Source organism: Furipterus horrens, unplaced genomic scaffold (assembly GCF_987537825.1).
Source record: "Furipterus horrens unplaced genomic scaffold, mFurHor1.1.pri manual_scaffold_11, whole genome shotgun sequence".
Classification (NCBI taxonomy): Eukaryota; Metazoa; Chordata; class Mammalia; order Chiroptera; family Furipteridae; genus Furipterus; species Furipterus horrens.
In genome coordinates, this window is record NW_028327181.1 from 45,087,044 (window position 1) to 45,107,285 (window position 20,242).

General features: G+C 60.0%; 1 protein-coding gene across 3 annotated transcripts; it reads right to left on the bottom strand.

Moving 5' to 3' along the window:
* Window positions 1–67: 67 nt before the first annotated feature.
* Window positions 68–17,144, bottom strand: LLGL1 (LLGL scribble cell polarity complex component 1). Of its 3 annotated transcripts, none has more exons than XM_090257942.1 (23): window positions 16,947–17,144; window positions 13,356–13,453; window positions 11,299–11,380; window positions 11,077–11,207; window positions 9,794–9,952; window positions 9,552–9,714; window positions 9,334–9,466; window positions 8,945–8,999; window positions 8,639–8,793; window positions 8,325–8,548; window positions 8,045–8,112; window positions 6,919–7,072; window positions 6,740–6,844; window positions 5,848–6,140; window positions 5,370–5,517; window positions 5,005–5,158; window positions 3,150–3,445; window positions 2,388–2,652; window positions 2,063–2,177; window positions 1,754–1,866; window positions 1,420–1,540; window positions 1,184–1,263; window positions 68–537 (listed from the first exon to the last, which is right to left on the bottom strand). In XM_090257942.1, exons 1-22 carry the CDS (start codon window positions 17,025–17,027, stop codon window positions 1,185–1,187), a joined length of 3,192 nt encoding a protein of 1,063 aa, XP_090114068.1. In that variant the 5' UTR covers window positions 17,028–17,144; the 3' UTR covers window positions 68–537; window position 1,184. The 3 variants fall into 3 exon arrangements, with proteins under 3 accessions (XP_090114068.1, XP_090114069.1, XP_090114067.1); XM_090257943.1 differs by having other exon boundaries at window positions 8,639–8,772; window positions 9,334–9,469; XM_090257941.1 differs by having other exon boundaries at window positions 9,334–9,469.
* Window positions 17,145–20,242: the final 3,098 nt, after the last annotated feature.

Genomic DNA, 20,242 nt, shown 5'->3' on the forward strand with positions numbered 1-20,242 from the left:
AAACCCCAAGTACAATCTGCAGGGAAAACCCATTCTGACCCCCACACTCCTGGCAGGCCTGTCCGGGATGCCCAGGCTGCTCCCACTCAGTCTCAGTCTCTCTCTCACACACACACACACACACACACACACACACACACGCTTCATGTACAGACTGCGCAGGAGGGGGACACTAGCCCAGGAGCAAGTACCAAAATAGTTTTAGAAATGACTGTCCAATGTGGCACTGTCCAGTCAAGGTATTAGAAAAATATTCTTTGCAAAAGGGAGGGGGGGTGTGGAGTGGAAGGTGGCATGGTGTGTCAGCCCCAGCCCTCCTCCCTTGCGGCACCTGGCCTCCAGGGTACTGTCGATAGGCGGGACCAGTCCCAATCCACCCCACAGTCCAGGCCCACACACCCTGCGGCCAGAGTGGGCAGGTGTTACTGGAGCCCACAGGTTAGCAGGTATAGGTATACATGAAGGACTGGGAAGAACCAGGAGTCTTGGATCCCAGCTCCAAGCAAGGCAGGTGGTGGCCACATGGTTCTGGCCTTCCTGGTAGAGGAAGAAAAGGGTCAGAGAAGACCAGGGAACCAGAGGGGGCTACTCAGATCCACCACTCAGCCTCCTCTCCAGGGCAGACCGAAGGCTATCCCACCCACCTGGGACAGGGGCCCTGCAGTAACAGCTTGAGGAAGGCTGGCCAGCTCCAAGCACTAACTGTATCTGGCCCACGGAGGCCAGGTTGTGGCCAGTGGTGTCCCCAGCAGGAGTGCACTGGGGTGTCTGTCTGGTTGTGTGGGTGGAGACCCTCAGTAGCAAATAGGCTGGGCTGACTTAGGGGCCAGGCCCCACTCTCAAGGTCCACCGAACAGGGCCCAACATTGTGCCTGGGTGACCCCATCTGCTAGAATGACCTGGCCAAACCAGCCTGAGCCCCAAGCTGACCCACCTCTTGTTCCAAACACCACCTATGACATCTGAGGGCTAATGGGCTGGCTCCGTTAATACCAGACTATGGAAATCACGTCTGTGTGGGCCCCCAGAGTCCCCATCTGGAAAGCAGCCAGGTCTCCCTCAGGAGTACCATCAACATAGGGGCCTGCTAAGCTTTCAGGTGTGAAACCAGGGCAGAAGGCAGGTGGGGGTGGAGGTAGAGGCTGAGAACCAGGTAGAACCAGATTCCCTAGACTTGCAGCACCTCATTTAATCAGAATGGCGCAGGCTCGAGCCTCATCTTCCACTAGGTTCCTCAGGTTCTTCTCAGATTCCTCTGAAGAGCTAGGGAAAGGGGGTGGTGATCAGGGTCTAGAGTGTGGCCCCCTCCTCGGTCCGGCATGCCCAGTTGGACATTAGGTTGGCCGTGGTTGGGGAATGAGGCAAGGGAGGCAGGGAAGCCAGGGCAGACCCGCTGTGGATCCTGCCCGCCCACCTCACCCCAGGAAGTCCTTCACATCCTCCACTGTGATGTCCCCCACTGTGTCCAGAGTGGTATCAGCACTGGTGGCTGAGTCGATGGACATTGGTGAAAGTGTGGCCTCAGGCAGCTCTGGGGTATCTGCAGGGAGGAATGATCGGGCCTGTTATGGCCCCTGGACACCCTCTGCATCTGGGGACCCAGCTCAGCAACGACAGACCCCCACCCCTCTCCTGCCTGGCACACCGCTCCTCCCCACCCCCCAGACCTCCAGCCTTGGCCCAGCTGTTGCCCCTCGCAGAGGCCTGCCCTCACATCTGAGCTGTGTTGTGTGCTGCCGTCCCAGTCCCTTACCAGCTGCCTTGCTGCCAACAGGATTAGGGCTGCCATCGCAGCTCTGTGGGGCCAGGATGATGCCCGGGGTTCCATTGGCCTGGCTCAGCTTGGCCGACTCTTGGAGGCTATAGCTGCAGAGACAGGGCCATGACGGGGTCACAGGCAAGCACCTTAAGGGCCAAACCCCTGTCCTCCCATTCCCGAGAGCTGGAACCACAGAGGGGTGACACCAGGGAGGGCCACCCTTGCTCCATAGAGTCTGGGGGTGGAAATGACACAGGCCTTGGTTGAAGGCCTGCTGGGCCAGGGGCTACCCCCTCCCTGCACCTGGCATGGGCAGCATCATGGGGCCAGCTGATGTCCAGAGAGCAGAGCGGCTCTGTGATGTTCCGGGCACTCAAGGAGAAGCGTTCAAACTCCGACGGAGAAATAAGGTAAAAACCTGGGTAGGGTGGGAGAGGAGGGTGCACTTAGGAGACACAATTCCAGCCACAGTCCCACAGTTGGTCTCGGCCCTGCACATGCTGCCCAGCCCTCTCCGACCCTGGCCAGTGCTATGCACCCCCAGCCTGGATCACCCCTTCTGCTGACACTCCCTGGGAGTTCTCCTGGACCCACCTGGGTCCCCTGCCCCAGAAAGCCTTTGTCTTACCCTGTCCATGGCGCGTGAAGACACAGGAGGCGATGCCACTGATGTCCTCCTTCCGTATACAGGAATAATGTACCTGGGGCCTCAGGCCCGGCACAGAGAAGACATGCACATCACCCAGGTTGGTGAGGCAGGCCAGGCAGGTCTCAGAATAATCCTCACAGGCCACGCTGGCAAATGTGGCCAGTGCCACTTTGCGCACGCGACAGCCCTCATGGGCTGTCAGCTTGAACTTGGTCTTGGCGCTCACCTTGGGCAGTGTGAACACCTGGCAATGGCAGGTGGTCAGTGGGCACAGCCTGGTCCTATCCATGCCCCCGGCCCCTACTTGGAACCCAGTTTGCCACACAGGCCTGTGCCCTTGGCCACACTAACACCCTCCCACCCTGAGCTGCCACCCTCAGACTTGACCTGGGCCTCACTCTGCTTCCAGAGACCTCCCCAGGCCCTGCCTATGAGAACCTGGAAAAACTGGGCACACTGAGTTGTAAGGGAGCGATGGCTGGTGTCCCCTGACACCACGACTTCCTGCCAGACAGAACCCTGCAGAGTAGTCAAGGGGTCCTGGTGGGGACTTGGTGAGGGGGGAGGGCCCTGCAGGAATACAGCAAACTGAGGGAGCCATTGTGGTTCTCCAGGGACACCTCTGCTGGCTGGGTGTGGTCTTGGGGGTTCTCAGCAGGCAGGGGGTGTAGGCAGGGCAGGCGTTCGAGGGTCCAGCAGTACCTCGGAGGTGGGAGCCGGGAGGTCCCCACAGCAGCTCACCTTGAACTGCTCCTCAGACGCGATGAGCACTGCATGGCCACCCTGCATGTCCGGCGCCTGTGCCAGGTCCTGAGAGGCCTCGTAGGGCTCGGGCAGCGGGCGGCCACGCCCATCCAGCACGGCAATGGCCACCACGGGCGCACGATGCATCAGCTGCACCTCCTTGCCCAGCACAGCCTCCACCACCCGCTCGGGCCGCTTCTCGCTGCCTGCCGCTGCCGCGGGCACCTCCAGCGCATAGGCAAACACAGAGCCTGAGTTGGTGCCTGCCCACATGGTGGGTCCATGGTGGGCCGCTGTGGGGCAACAGGCGTGTGAGGTAGGTGTCTGCCCATACACTGCAGGCTCCTCCGCTCCTCTCCTGACACTTGGGGACACAGGACTGGCTCTCTCCTGTCCCCCTTCTCCATGGTGACCTCAGCCAACCTTGTGGCTTTAGGCACCTTCTCTATAGTGCTGACCACAATCGAGCCACAGATGCAGCTCACTCTCCCAAAAGGCAGGCGGGAATGGCCTCTCAGGTCTCTCCAGGGGATGTCAAGAGCCCACTAACTGGACCTTGATCTCTCAGCCCCATTCCACTGCACCCTCAGCCCCACCCCAAAGCCCCAACTCTCCCATCCTCCATGTCCCATCACCAGTCCTGTGAGCACACTCAGAACAGCCACCTCAGAGGTGCATCAGGGTCCCGACCGCACCCCTGCTTCACCCCCACCCCTTTCAGTGTGTCCTCCATGCCGCAGTCAGACACGGAGTCCCAGGCCTGGGCTGCAATGAACTGAGCCTTCTCGCGTGCCTCCCTGTGTGAGCTAAACCTCTGGAGAATAAAAACCCAGGCGCCAAGGTGGGCCTGAGCAGTCACGGCTGCGTCCCCTGGGTGAACAGATGGCCTCAGCAACAACCATCAGGGGCAGCCAAATCCCCGCAACAAGCGAGTGAGCGACTCTTGCAGCTGACACCCCAGTGCCCGGCCAGTGGGGAGCTGAGCTCCGTGGGCTTTCTCGTGCAGACTGGGCAGCATGGAATAAGGCACAGACTCCCAGGGCGGCCACTACCAACAGTGGGAAGATCCACTGGATGAAGGACCCGTGACAAATAAACAATATCAAAGCGGGGGATTCCCCTCTCAGACTCGGAGACTAAAAGACACATCAGTGAGATGCCACGTGTGCTGACCCAGCACCAATAATAACAAGGCATTCTTGAGATGAATGGAGAGAGCTGCCTGTGCACCAAGTGGGACAAGAGACTCTGGGATCAGCGTCAGCTCCGTGGGGAGCAATGCAGGCACCCTGGCTGTAGGCTACAGCTGTCACACAAACTGCAGGACTCCCACTGGGTGTTCAGTTAAAATACTCCACAAGGTCAACAATGCGCAGTGATAGTGGCACCAGCTGCGGTATAGATGTGAGTACTCTATTTTTGTGTATGGTCGAAAGTCTTCAAGTTAAAAATCAATCAATGAATTACTCCATAAACCTGACCACTTGGAGTCAAAGCCAGCTCCTTAACAAGGCAGATGCAGCAGCACCTCCCGGCACCCTCGCCTTCCACTGGGGACAGACCATGCAGGCAGGCTCCCACACGCACCCACCTAGGGCCTTGGCTGGCAGATTCCACACTCTCCTCTCCCCAGTCCTGAGCTCTCAGGTCTCAGCGGTCCTGCTGGCCCACTCCCCAGCTCTGTGTCATCAGAAGCTACAGGGGAACTTTCTGGGTGGCCGGGCACAGAGGAGGCACCCAGTAATGCTCTCCAACCCCTGGACGATGCTGTCCCACCCCTCCCCCATCGCTGCCCATTTCCTGGACGCCAACTGAGGCCCTTTTCTCCAACCCGTCTCTTCCCCGGACTCACCATCTCGAAGAAACGTGTCAGCAAAGTAGAGGCAGCGCACTACGCCCGAGAGGGAGTCATCGGCTGAGCGAGGCTCAATGCGGCGCTGCACCGGGGCCATTTCCACGTCGTGAGGGCAGGCCTGCTCGGCCAACTGCGCGTTGGCCTCCTGCAACTGGAGGAGCGTGGGGCTCCAGAGCACTGTCTTCTTCCTTGCATGCAGCCCAGCACCCCATCACCCTCCCCAGCTCACCCCAATCATCCAGGGGCTGGGGAGAGCTGAGGGGTGGACAAAGGTGAGCAGGCACAGGGCTCTGGGTCAGGGCCCAGGCCTGGCTCCACCACAGCCGGGGGAAGTGCTGCCTGGCAGCCGGGCCTCAACTCACCTTGCTGTTTGTATTAGCAGCCCGCTTCTTTCCAGAGACTCGGCTCTTGCGGATGCGGCGGAAAGACTGGCGCAGTGACTTCTTGAGCGACTTCACCCGGGAGAGGGGCCCCTCCATGGCCAGGGAGTCATTGGGATGAAGAGTGCACCTGCAGGCAGACAGGTGCCAGCTACACTATGAAGCAGCCTCCTGAAGGAGCCACCGTGCTCCTGCGGGCCCGGGGGCGTGAAGGGTCCCAAGCCAAGCCCTTCTCTGCTGCCCTGCCAAGGCAGCAGTTAGGGGGCTTAGAGCTCTACCAGCAGCACTTCACGTAAGGCTGAAGCTGCCAAAAGCCACAGAGCCCCCTTCATCACACCCAGCCTTTCAGGAAAAACTGAGGCCTGGGTGGGAGTGGGTGAACAACAGGGGTCCCCCAGGATCGTGCGTCTGGGTGGAGGTGCAGCTCCTACCTCACCTGTTCCAGCCCGCCCCTACACACCTGGCCAGCACAGGGCTCTTGCGCTGGTAGTCAAAGAGGCCAAAGCCATGACTGGTGCCAAAGGCCACGAGGCTCCACTCTGTGTGCAGGGTGACAGCAGTGACAGCAGCGGGCGGCAGGCACTGAACGAGCATCCGAGGCTGGAAGCCTGCAGGCCAGGGCAGGGGCCCTGTGCGCGGGCTCAGCCGCTCGTGGCCCTTCCACGTGAAGCCTTCTCGGTCCTGGAGGAGGTCCACGCTGGCCACACCGACTGCCTGCTCTGACGGCACATCGCTGAGCTCCAGCACCAGCACCTAAGCCCACAGCCAGGGCAGAGGAGGGGTGAGCACAGAGGATGGGCAACCCGTGCCCCACCTGAGCCTGCAAAGTCACTGCCAGGGAGGCCCCAGAACTGTCTCCAGTTTACCCACTGAACAAGCACTTACTGACTGCCTACTGCATACCAGAGCCGACCCCAAGGAACACAGTGGTGACCAAGACCCGCTGGCCCCTGCCCTGATGGAGCAAAGCACCCCCCCGCCACCGCACCTGTCTCCCATGTAGAATAAGCACACACTGAGCACCTTCTGTATACTCCATGAGTGCCGGGAGAACAGCACAGACCCAGACTTGCTGGTCCCTGCCCTCCCAGGGCCCATCCAATGCCTGCGCTCCAGCCCTGGCCCTAACCCTAACGGTTCCCTACAGCCAGAGCCTGGACTTAAGGCCCCAACAACAGGCCCACCTCCTTGGCTGGCCTCACCCCACCCAGCAGCCCAACCTGGTACCCCACTCCCACCCCTGGCCTTTTGCCATGCCAGTCCCTCTACCACTTTACCAGACCCTCCAGTTCAGTCCCACCTTTTCCAAAAACCCCTCCAATCCCCCAGCCCTGGAAACATCCCAGGCTTACCTGGCCTGCAGTGCCAGCCACCACCATCTGGGCTGTGTACTTGCAGAGTGCCACCTTCTGAACCCCGAGCCGCGGATCGTCACTGTAGGGGTCAAAGCAGCCCACCTGGGGAGCAGGATGGAGTGATGACCCAGGGCAGAGCCAGGGCCAGGCTCCTTGGGAGAGGGGGAGGGGCCCACCTTGCGGAAGGGTGGCCAGTCATCCTCAGCAGCCTGGGCGAGACTGTCGGCGTGCTCACAGTCTGTCTGGAAGAGGCCAGCTGTGCTCAGCTTGTAGAGTGGCCGCAGCGCCACGCCAGAGGCATCCCAGAACCGCACAGTGCCATCCTCGTGGCTGCAGGGGGAGACATCAGGCCCACACCAGGTCCCTGCACATTTCTTCATCTACTCAGCCAGCAACCACTCGCTGAGCACCTACTGTGTAAGCCGAACACTGACCAAACTCCTGCTGTGTACGGCAAATAGGCAGCACTACCGATGAGGGCAAAGACCTACTGAGTGCCTATCATACACCAGGCCACAAGCACCTGGGCCCGTCAAACAGGGTTAGAGTTGTGGAATTAACCACCAGTGTGATGAGCAAGAAATGGGAGAGGGGGTCACCCAGGGAATAAAGGACTAGGGGTTCTGCGCCCATGGGTCATCTAGAAAAGGCGATCAGGGACTAGCTAGTCACAGAGCAAAGGGATCGGCTGGGGCATGAGGCAGCAGCAGGAAGAGGAAGGGGAGAGGAGCAGGTACTTCTGGGGGCCGCCTCAGATGGGAACCCCAGCATGAGGAGCGTGAGTCTGTGGGGCTGGGAGGGAAGCCTCCAGCAGCCCTGAAAGCCACGGTTACGTTTTTAAGCAGGAGAGGGAAGGCCATCAGAGGCCCAAGAGCCAGCACAAGCAAGCAGCAGGGACAGGGCAGGAAGTTAGGGCCTGAGTCATCGGGCACGTCAGCACCCGCCAGGCGCGGGCCAGGCCCTCCAGCACCTGCCCTGGGCAGCTCAGCCTGGGCCAGCCCAGATTTTCCGGTCCCAAGGCAGGCTGGGCGGGTGGAGCTCAGTTCCAGGCCCAAAGGCAAAGCAGGGAGAGGCTTGAACCAGGGTCAAGGGAAGCTATGAGCCCAACCCACCCTACTGGAGGGGGCGACCAGGTCCCACCAGGGGCCAGGTCTGAGTCACTGGGCAGGTCAGCACCCGCCTGGCCCGGGCTGAGCTCTCCTGCACCCGCGTGGGCTGTAGTGGGCCCCACTTACTCACAAAAACACGCACACATACATGTCACAACTATGCTTGGCCATGGGACTTGAAGGTCTACCCTACCCAGTGAGCAGCAGCCCTCGTTGAGATGGCTCCTGGGCCAGGTTCCGGCCCCCGGTGATGGGCCAGCTCTGGGAGAGGGAGGTGGAGATGTCAGTAGAAGGTCAGGACAAATGTCTTTTCCCTCTCACCCTGACCTTGGCATCCAGGACCCAAATTGCTTCTGAGTCCTCAATGTATAAATGTCACATTCCCACCCCCAGGCCTGTGCCTGGGCAGTGCCCATCACAGAGAACACCGTCCCTCCCCAAGGTACTACCCTGCAAGACACTCAAGCACACACCGAGGCGCTGGAGGCAGGCCGGGGGCTCTGCTGCTCGCCCGCGCTCACGATGCGGGCCCACAGCTTGGCAGGGACGTTGGCGATGTGAGCAGAGCAGGTGATAGCAGACGAGTGCAGGGGGGCCAGGTATGGGGCAGGCACGACTGGCCAGCCGGGCAACTGCAGGTCTAGCACCACCAGCTCTTCCTCAAGCAGCACCGCCAGGGCCTGGGGCTCGTCGAACTCTGCAGAGCAGGGGTGGGGCGGGTGAGGAGCATGGCCACAGGCAGCACCCAAGACAGGGTTGGTGGGGGGGGGGGGGGGGGGCAACACACCGTCCTCGGGTTGCGTGCTGTGCACCGTGAAGAAGTCGATGATGCGGGAGGTGAAGTCCAGTGTCACCAGAGTCTCCGCCCGGAGCACACTCACACAGTGGCGGTCACCGTAGCTGGCACGGGGCATGCCGCCGCTGAAGATGATGAAGTGGCCCCTACACAGGGGCAGGGGTGCCATATGAGCCACCTGGGCCTGGAGCGCACACTTGCCCACCCCAGGGAGAAAGCACAGGCCATCCCTCAGCCCCGGAACCCACCCTCCACCCCCAGCCAGAGGCAGCCCCTGAGGCCCAGCTTCCAACCTACCCAGATTCACAGCTTCGCCACAGAATCTTATTGATGGCTTTGCAAGGGAAGGGCCCTGGAGGGATGGGACAGTGTCAGGCTCATTTGCTTGCCAGGACCCAAAGAGCCGTGGTCAAATTCCTCACCCTTTCCCCGATCCTGCCCATATCACTCCCCACCTCAAAGCTGCTTCCTGCCTCCCCAAGGGGAAGCACACTGCTCCTAATCACACATCCTCCCAGGGAGGAGGGGGGCTCGCCTTTGCAGATTTGGCCTGGCTCTGCCACCTTCCACAACTCCTCTCGGATGCCCCCACAAAGGCGAGGAGGCCCTAAGTGCCTGAGCTTGGGATCACCTGTCAACACCTGTGCTCAGGTGGCAGGGCTGCCCTCACTCTGGCCGGCACTCACCGTAGGGCACGGCAGCCACCGTCGGCTGCACTACTGGGGAGCTGCCCGCGTCCGCAGACCAGACGGCGTAGCTGCCGTCGCTGTGTGAGCTGACCAGTGTGCTCCCGCTGCGCGCCCAGCACAGGCTCTCCAGCTGCTGTGGGGCAGGGCGGACAGGCATGAGCAAGGCAGTCTCGCGCAGAGGGCCCTGGCTATGGACAGTGGCCTCCCACACAGACCTGGGTGCCCAGGAAGACGCAGTCCGCACACTGTGCGACCTGGTTCCAGATGACCAGCAGGCCCCGGCTGTAGCCAATGAGGATCTTGGTGGGGTCCCGCAGGTGTCCCTGAAGGGACTCCACGGGGCCCAGCGCCTTCCCACACCGGTAGTCATCTGGCAAACTGCAGAGGGAGCACAAGTGAGCCGGCAGGAGTGCTGCCCCGGGACAGAATGGGGGTGGGAAGTCCGCCTGCCTCTCACCTTCGCAGAACCTCGTCGGGGCCAAGGGTTTGACCCTCGATCAGCATTAGGGCAGAAACATCCAGGAAGAAGACACTGCCACCCTCAGTGCCCAGGGCTGCCATGTTGCTAGCAGCCACCAGCAGGACCACTGTGACGTGGGCAAGGGGGGGCGGACCACTGTGAGAGACGAGGGGAAGTGGGTGAGGGTGAGCACCCATCCACCTGCTGAGGGGGGACAAAGGGTGCCAACGAACTGCTGTTAGCTCACTAAGGGCCCTCTGCACTCGCTGGGGCCTGGTTACCTACCCAGTGGGCTAGCACCTGGGAAAGCAACAGTAGTGGCATCTCATTAACGCGCTCAATTATTCATCAGGATATCAGTGGGGAGATGGATAAACAGGCTCCCAGGTCTTGGAGAAGGGCTCCTAGGCTCCTCCTACCCACCAGGAGGAAAAGGCAGGAACCAGGCTACTTACTGCCCGTGCCAGGCCCCGGAGGCATAGGACATACAATTCTCAGGAGCCCTGTCCAGGAACCCGCCAGCCCTCTGGATGCCTCCCTGACCACCCCTGCCTGCAGAGGCTGGGAAACCTAGTGACCCACCCCTGGGCTAGGGCTAGATGGGGCTGTCTCCCAGCCCTCAGCAGGCACAATCAAGCCTCTCACTGAGCTAGGGACATGCATTCTGCAGCATGAAGAACTCACCTACTCCGGCCATCTCAGCAAAGGCCAGCAGGGCCAGGGACCGTGGGGCTCCTTACACTGTCACCAGAGGCCTAGGACACTCCCTTGTCCCCTGGACCATCCTGTCAGCATCTCATACAGTACAGCATGGCAGGATCCTCCTTACCCCGGAACTTGCCCTTTCACTGTGCACACTACGGGCCTGTCGCCCCACCCCCAACTAGGATCGTTGCTAATGTCAGCTCAGCTTGTACCTGCCCCAGACACCTCCACCATCACAGGAACTGAAGGGCCACCCGCCAGGTATGAGAAGTCTGGGACGCAATGCACACTCTCCCAGCCTGCACCTCCAGGCGTTCCAGCGGTTCTGCAGCACCAACCCCACCTGCTCACCTCTGGCTCAGTTGGACCCTCCCTTCTAACACCCACCAAGTCCATGCAGCACATCTCATTGAAGAGGGGGCCAAATGCTGCCTTCCGGGACCCAGGCTAAGCTCAACATACCCCACCAGCCTGAACCCCAGCCCCCAAAGCATCTTCCCACCCCCACCCCCATGCCTTGCCGGGGCTGGCTCCCCCATGTACAGCAGCTGGGCCATGGCCAAGTCCATCAGTACCTGGCACCATCAAAGCCCAGCCGACTGGGCAGCTGAAAGCTGAGTGCTTCCTCCAGGTGGGCACAGCCATTCTGATGGACAACCTCCCAGAGATGCAGGCTGCTGTCATCCAGCAGGGTCAGGAGACGGCCCTGGTGGGTGAGCAGAGACCAAGACTGGGCTAGTGGGACTGAGAGGGGGTACCCGGGTGCCACGAGCCACCCAGCAGGGGCAGAGGCTCACCTGGCCAGGCAGGAAGTGCATCTGGGTGACTGTGGCCATGTCTCGGTGCAGGCCCGTGAATTCCACACCGGGTGCACCATAGCTGAGGGCAGGTCAAGGGCAGAAAGCAGCAGATATAGGCTCAGATACCCAAGCCTCCTTCTCCAGGACCATTTTGATGGGTCCCAGTCAGGCCTGCCTACCGGGAGCCCTCTAATGGCCAGGTGGGTGCCCTCCCTGAAGAAACACTGTCTGGCACCTCCAAGTTATCCTCAAGCTCAGAATGCAGACTCCACTCAGCTCCTGCAAGTCCTACTGTGGTACGAACCTCACTCCTTCATCTATAACATGGGGTAGTGACTCCCACCTTATAGGGCTGACACAGGGCAAGGGAAAACAAAACGCTCAGCACACTTGGCTCCGGTCTGGCACACAGCCAGGGCTCCACTCCGTGCGCACAGGAGCTGGCCCCGGAGGCCACCCAGCACAGGTGGAGATGCCGGGCCAGGACTGGGCAGGGAAGCCCAAGGCAGAAGAGAGTCCAGGCTGCCTCTCTGGACAGATCCAAACCCAACTCCAGCCACGGGCAAGGAAACAAACTGCCCCGCTGGCCCCCACCAAGAGAGGCAGAGGCCTATGCCTTTTAAAAACCAGGACACAGAGGCTTGGCTGGCAAGGTCAGGTGACCTGCCTCAAGTGCCTGGCGTCAGTACCGAAGTCCCAGCAACTCCAGCTCTGACAGTGGACAGGCAAGGCCTAGGGGGCCCCTGGAGGGAGGGCGAGGGAGGGGTCAGCGGTGTTGCCTAGGGAGAACGCAGGAGCTGAGCCGTTGCTTGGAGCTGGAGTTGGGATTCCCTGCAGGAGCTGGGAGAACACAGAAGAGGGGACAAAGGAGGGGGCAGAAGTGCTGGGCAAGAACCAGTCACCAAGGAGACGGGGGAGGGGCAGCTACTGTGTCTCAGGCGTTCTTCTCAAGCCTCAGTTTCCCAGCCCAGTGGTGGTTTGGGGAAAGGAGGGAGGGGGCAGGGGAGAGCTCTGGCCTCCTCTGAGGCTCTCCTGGTCTGTACAACAGGTTCTTTGTAAGCACGAGGAGCCAGCGCCCAAGACCAGAACCCCAGGAAGGCCAGCTCAGGAGGCTGACAGAGACGCATGGAATGAGGCCCTGCGCGACACCAGCTACAGCAGCACAATGCATGTGTGGGGCAGGACGGAACCTCGAGGGGCGGGAGCAGCAGGCCAGGCAGTGGGTGTCCTAGGTGGTCGATGGTCCTGGGGGGAGGGCACATCCAGCCAGCCCAGCCACACCCCCTAGTGCAGGAAATCTCACCAACTGCACATCTAGATGCCCACCCCTTCCTTTCCCTTCCCTCCCCTTTACAGGCATTTACTCATTTTGTGGCATCCAGTGTTCCTGATGAGGATATTGAGCCCCAGAGGGTCACACGGGGAGGGCTGGAGGGGGGCACCCCACACCAAGCAGCCATTAGACACTCTGTACCTCAGTTTCCCCGAGTGGGAGGGGGGCTTCACTGCAGGCAGTGGAGGTAGGATGCTTCAAGCCAGGCAAGAAGGCATTCAGCTGTCTGCTTGCCCCACCCCACCCCGCGTTTACAGAGAAAATGCCCGCTTTGTGCAGCACACACAGCCTATTGTGCGACCGCCAGCATCCAGGTGGGGGCCGAGCTGCGCTCACCATGCCCAGCCTGGCACTGCCCCCAGTCCCCAGGCTGAACACGTGTCTCACATTCGTACACATATGTGTGCCCAGGCACCAGGGAAAGGCCCATTGTGTGACCCTGGCACACCCACCAATCCTGACAGGTCCAAAGGCTGGCCTGCCCGCTGCCACCCTGGCTGGCTCAAGTGCAGCAAGGGACAGCTGTGGCCACTTGAAGCAGAGCCTCACCCCTTCATCTCTGTGAGGAGGTATCTCAGGGCAGAAGCTGTGCTAGCCTCCACCACGATCCAGAAACCTCACATGGCTTCCCAGACTGGGCCCTGCCCAAGGAGCCCAGCATGTAGGGAGCTGCACACAGGTGGTCCTCACAGCCCCAAAGGCTGCGAACCACAAAGGATACATCTTGACGGCCCCAGACCTCGTGCCAATGGCCATGATGCGAAGCTCAGGATCGTAGGCCAGGGCGCTGGGCTGGTTGGGGAAGCCATGCTCCACGGTCTGTGGGGGAGGGGAGGGCACTTGCACAGGCACGGCTGTCCCTGGCCCACCCTGAGGCCCACCCCAAGGCAGCCTTCAGGCTCTACTGCTGCTGTGCATCGAGACTCAAGCTGGGTCCGCCTGCGCTGTGTCTGTGTCCTCCACTGCGGAACGGGCAATCACACCTCCAGTCGGTACGGAAGGGTCAAAGCTCCTGGGCCCTCCTGAGGCCCTGCCCAGGTCAAGCCCCCAACCCTTACCACACCCATTTGCCCCACTGTGTGCAGGGCTCTCACTCAAACAGGAAGAACAAGGTTCAGAAGTGGACCTCACCTGCCCCGGGGGGGCTCTGCACCCCATTCCCAGAGGCAGACTGAAGTTTGGCGAGGCGCCATGCTATCTGGGGTCCCCTGGGAAGTCCATGGCAGTCCCCAAACACAGTCCCCCATGTGGCAGTCAGAGGCCAATACCCAAGGTCACCTACACAGAGGCTCTTGACAACCCCTCCCCTGAAAGGGCACCCTCGTCCCAACCCAGAGTCAGGGAGACAGAGGCCCAGTCCGTGGAGGTGTCACCCACCTCCCAGACTTGGGTTCCCCAGGTGGAAATTGAGCAACACACTTCCCACCCCCATCCGTGGGGGGTACTTTACGAAGGGGTCCGTGCACTGGTGGTATTAATGCAATGGCTTCCACCCGGTCCTCCACTCCTGGCAGGGCCAGTCCCAGTGTGGACCACTCCCGGCCCCACCAGCCCAGCTTGGGCTTTCCTCTGTTGCCCACCACCCAGAAAGGTCATACTTACACCCCCAAAGCCTAGCTGGGAGGCCCCTTCCTGAGAAGCCTACAGCCCCACGTCCACAACACTATGGTGTACCCCCTGTGTACCACAGGTGCCTCCTGACCACTGCCTCAGCAATACACACACTTCATAAGAAACCCCGACTCCCCAGTCTTGTCACCCAGGCTCCCCCCTGCCTCTGCCCATGCAGACAGGGACTGAGTCCTCTGGACAGCTGGCATGGCCTTAGGACAGTCACAGCAATCTTCAAGCCTCAGTCTCCTGTGTGGGCACTGAGGGAAGTGAGTCCACCTGAAGGCACAGCTGCCCATTTGGCTAAGGATGGGGGGCAGCTTCCCTTCCACACCAGCACTGCCATGCCCATGCTGGGCCTGACGGTGACAGTGTCTGGCCAGTCCCCTCCTCTGCTCAGGAGCCTCCCCCATCCCCTGGGGCTCACAGCCAACTCTGAGGCAAAGCCAAGTGCTCACATCTGTCCTCTGGCCTCCTCTTCCTCCTCCTCCTCCTCCTCCTCTCTCAGCAGCTCACTTGACTACAGGGCCAGTGGCCTTTTGATCGCCTCCAATTTACTAGGCAGGTTCCTGCCTCAGGGCCTTTGTATCTGCTATCCCTCTACCTGGAAGGTGCTTCACCAGTCCTCCCTGTGGCAGGCTTCTGCCCACCATTCAAGTCTCAGTCCATCAGTCAACTACATGGAGGGCCCCTAAGCCGCCCTGGCTACAGCAGCACCCCCTGCCCACCTGGCTAGGACCTCACCCTATTTAATGTTATCCACAGCACTGGCCACCCCCAAAACTGCTGCATATCTTACTCCTTTGTTTTCACTTTTCACTGTCTCCCCCACTAGGACACTGGCCCCCAGTGATGTGTTGGTCCCTGTCGGTCATTGCAGTGTTCCCAGCACCTAGAGAACTCACACACAGTAGGACCTCAGGATTTGCTGACACAGGCAGCTTGCAGACAGGGCTGGGAGGTGGACCCAAGACCGAGTCCAAAGTTGATGTTTGCCCCTGACTCATCCTCCACCCTCACTAAGGAACCTGGGGTCTATTCATTCTCTCTCTCTCTTTTATATTATTTTGGGGTCTAGTCTCTAGTGATCACATACTACTCCCGCTGGTGAGCAAGATGCCTGCCTAAGACCCCCACCCCCACCACCACTGTTGCCCATGCAGAACAGGGCCTCACACTCCTTAATGGGGAGCCCTCGCCTTTTGCTACACTAGGGCCTGCCACGGGGAGCTGAGCCTCAGACCCTTCCCACCATCTGTCACAGGTCCCCGCTTCACACCCCAACTCAATGACTGAGAAAGTGACACCACAGCACAGCGCCCACCCCCACTGGCCTTCTGCTCCCACCTCATAGGGGCTCTTAGCCACCAGCACAGGAAGGGGGTCATCAGGGAACACCTCACCACCACCTCAAAAATCCTGCTTGCCCCAAGAACTGTCTTGGTGCCTTAGTCACTCCAGGCCCAGTCATCCCAGAGCCTCCTCCTGGCCGAGTCTCCTCTTGGACCAGAGCAGCCCCTCAAAACTAAAGTCAAATCCCTACCAACAAGGGGAAGCAAGGACAAAGAGCCCCCACTCCGCCTGTGACTTAGGGCAAGTCATGGCCCCTGTCTGAACCTCTGTTTCCTTACCTGTGTGACAGGGGGAACAATTCGGATCCACCCGGGGTGTGAGGGACCCACCGTGCTCTAAGGCTACAAGTGACACCCCAGGAGGACTTGGCCAGGGGCATGCTGGGGGCTCCAGCTACCGCACAGCAGTGCAGAGGGAGGTGGGGGCTGAAGGCAGCTCTCTTCCCCAGGCTGCTCTTTTCATACCCGGAGAAAGAAAGGAGGAGCAGCTCTCCTCTCACACCTCTGTCTAGGCTGCATGACCCAAGTGACACAGAAAGCCAGAGTCCGTGGCAGGCAGGAAAGTGGCTCTGTTTCAAGAGAAACTGAGGCCCCATAATTTGATGTGCAGTTGGGTGGGTACACAGCCAGGCATTTCCCCTGGAGACCCCGCCGGGCAGGGCAAGGAGTCTAAAGCCCTGGGAGAGGGAGGAGAGGAACAGGAAGGGGTTTTCCAGCCCCACCCCCCAACATCTGCCTCCTCTCCTCACCCCCCACCCCCCACCCCCGGCCCGACCTGGGTGCGAAAGCAAAACAAACCCCAGCCCTGGGCTGCCCCAAGGGCTGCCAGGGATGTGAAGAAGCCCCCAAAGATGGATAAAAAGAAGAGTGAGAGACAGTGACAATTCGAGAGACCCACACAGAGACACACAGAGACTCAAAGACTCAGATGCAGAGGCAGAAAGACAACTAAAGAGGCAGAGAGATGAAAGGAAACAGGAGATACACAGAGATACACAGGGACGGAGGCAGGGACACCCCCTCCCCAGACACAAGGGCGAAGACTGAGCATAGGGAGGTGGTCGGGGTGACACAGATGGGAAGAGCCCCAGAGAAACGCAGTCTCAGAGAGACACCGAGACCTGCAGAGACAGGGCCGGTGAGGCCCACAGAGCCCCGGTGAAGCAGACTCGGAAAGTCAGCGAGAGACCCAGAGCCACCCAGAGATCGGGGCAGGGGCGGAGGCACGAGGTGGAGTCCGTCGAGAAGCGCCCGGCCCCCGCGCCGAGCTCTAGCCGGGTGCGTCCTCCCCGCGGGCCCCCAGCCCCGGCCCGCACCCTTCCGCCCAGCCCGGGCCGCCACCGCCGCACCTTGTTGAAGGCGAAGAGCTCCTGCTTGAGCTTCTCGCGCTGCGGGTCAGCGCCCTGCCGCCGGAACCGAAACTTCATCATCTTGGGTTCAACTGCAGGCGTCGCACCCGCTGCCGCCGCCGCCCGCAGGATGAGCCGCACGGCCCCGCTTGTCCTGAGGCGCGGGCGGGGCGCCAGGAGGTGCGCCAGGCGGCCCAGGCGCGGTCGCGCGGGGCGGAGCCTTCATGGGGGTGGGGAACGGAATGTGACTGATGCACCACCTGGCCAATAGGTACGCCGGTATGCCACCCGCCCCGCCCCTGCCGGCCAGACAGTGGGGCAAGATAGAGCCCGGGCGCTCCGCCGGACTCGCGAAGGGACGCCCGTCGAGCTTGCGCGACGGCGCGAGGTCAGTCGGGACATGTAGTCCGCAAACCAAGGCTCCAGCATGGGCAGTTGGGGACGAACTTTGGGAGGGGCTGGCGTGTGCTGCCGAAACTGGAGAACGCCTTTTCCCACTTCCAAAGAGCGAGCGACATGCATATTCAGCTAATGAGGCGACCCTATCCCGAAAGCCGGAAGGGTTCTGACTGGTGCGACTCCCTGGCCTCCTCAGCCTCAGTTTCCCCATCCATGCCATTGGCCCAATGTTTACCAGTTTCCCGGGACACGACTTTGACTGCTCTCCAGTGTGCCAGATCACCTCCGACCGACATGCTTTTTCCCTTGCCAAGTGGTCAAGATGAAATGAATTAGGAAGGCCCTCAGCCCCCAGCCCTTGGGGAACGCCTACACATCCCTCAGGACCAGATGCAAAAGGCTCTACGTGTCAGTACAAGGGATGCTCAGGAGTTCCGTCAGCCAAAGAGGGGAACAGAAACGCAGCAGAGGCGCTTCCTCAGGAGGGGACAAGTGGGAAGGTTCTGAGATTGCATTTTGGCTTTTCCAAAACTGGAAAGGGCCACCCCTGCGCTTGGAACACCATAAACACAGCTGTGCCCCGCCCTGCCTCTGCTCTCTGGGGGACAATGGACTTGTCCCCACCCGCCTCCCAGGCCCTTTCTCATCTGGACCCCAACCTTGAGGCTGAACCTTTTTTTCCAGGCTGAAGATAGGCTTGTCCTAGGCTAAGGGCTGGGCAGGCCCCAGGTCCCAGAAGCTTAGGTGGGGGCAGCAGGCCCCAACCCCACCAGCTGTGTCAAAATAGGCAGGCCTGACTTCTGGTCACAGAGGCAGCTGCCAAGCAGTTGGGGCCGGGCCACCCCTCTCCACCCACGCCAGCCCTACTCCCTGCTCCAAGCTTCCCTGAGGCTGGGGCTGGATCTGGAAGAGGGGTGAGAGGGGGAGCAGGATGGTTAGAAGAGGGAAAATGTTAAGAACAACAAAGCTTGAGTGCCTGATGTGTGGTAGGCACTATTCAAAATACTTTCCTAATTTCAACTGATTCAGCAGTTCTGTGAGGGAGGCCACACTTATTATCCCAGTTTTACAGATAACGACACTAAGACAGATGGGTAAAGGCAAGAGGGACTGTGACTTGTTGTAGGAAGAGCTGGATGGAGTGAGAGGGGTCAGACTCCCATGAGCCACTGCCCGTCCCACACTCAGCACAGGTAACTCAGGCCTGGGTTCTGGTCCCTGCCCCGCCATCCCCCAGAAGACCTGAGCCCCAGGGGCTTCTTCCACAAAATGAGGGCCTCGCGCCAGGAAGCATTAGGACTCTGTTAATTTATATCCCAACTTCACCATTTAGAAGCTATAAAAATTTGGATAATACTAGCACCTACCTCAAAGGATTGCTGTGAAGATGAAATGAATTAGTACTTGGGAAGCCCTTAGATTGTGTCAGGCAGACAGGAAGAGCATGAGAGTGTTAGCTGTTATTAGAGTTCTTACTAATTGCTACTTGAGCTCTTCTCCTAGTCACCCTGGGCAATTCCCTGCCCTTCCTCAGTCTCCATTCTTTGAGATGGGACTTAGTCAGCAGGCCATAAGCATCCCCACTCAGCTCATAACCTACGGGGTGGGACAGCTGAGTGGATACCACAACCATCATGAGTTCTCTATGCTGTGTTGGGGGAACTCATGGGAGCCCAGCAGAAGCATGTGATCCAGGGCAGGTGTCCTGGAGGGAGAGGCCACATTCAAGCTGGATTGAAACAGGCAGAGAGGGCTGGGAGTAGACAGAGAAGGGTCTGCTGGCCAGTAGGAGTTCCCAAAGCGTCAGAACTCTCCCCACACTTGTTAACAGTACAGACTCTACACCCACCAAATGTGAACACCTGTGGAGTGGGACCCTAGAATCTGGATTTTAAGTCAGGCCTTTCCCAGGTGACTCTGAGGCCCAACTTGCCCCCATACAGTCAGGTTGATGGGGGTTAAACCAGCATACTGAGGTACAAATGGGTAAACAGAGACCTGGGCTTATGGGTGCAGTCAATCCACACAGCCAAGCAGGGTTCAGGCATGGCACTGGGGAAGGGGCCATCTCCCAGGCTGGAGGATCAGGGGTGCTAATGACTGTCTTTCCCCTCCCTCTTGAGCGGGAGCATCCCAGGCCTTGATTAGCATGGTAGCCCAAGGCAACAAGGCCAGGCTGCCAGGCCAAGTCTGCTCATTGCTTGAAGTAGGAATTGGAGGCTCAGAGGAGCCCTAGCCAGGGTGTGAACACAGGGTCCTCAGTGACCTTAGGCACCCCCACACCTTTCCTGGGACATGGAGGCGGCGGCTGCCTGAGTCAGCGCCACTGGGAGGGAAATTGCTCCCTCCTTCATGATACAGAAACAGGGGTGTTCCAAAAATCCCCAGAGTTTGCGACTGGGGGATGGGGAGAAGGAAGCAGCTTTTCGAATGCCTCCACATGCCTGAGGCTGGTGGCCAATGTCTTTCTTATGCAAAATGGCTTTAATACATTCAAGGCCTCAGGTAGATGGGAGGAGTCTTGAACCAGGGGACGGTATGGAAAAGGCACACAGAGCCTACGTAAGGTTCTGTGAATGGTCAGAACTGGTTACCGCACCCACTACATCAGAGGACGTAGTCAGGGATTTAAGCAGCTGCGGACATTTTAGCTCTCTCTCGCTCTCGCTCGCGCGCTCACTCTCGGGTCTCGCTCTGTTGCTCTTGTGTGCTCCCTCCACGTGGCTTGGTGAAGGGGCCTTCTCCATGTGGCTTGGAGAAGGGGTCTCCAGGCTGCTTTAAGAGGCTCTCGCCATGCGGTTTTGAGAAGGAGAGAAGATCCATGCGGTTTGCAGGAAGAAGGCAGTTTGCAAGGAGGCTGAGAATTCAGGCCGTTCTGCATTGAGAGCTGGAGGGCG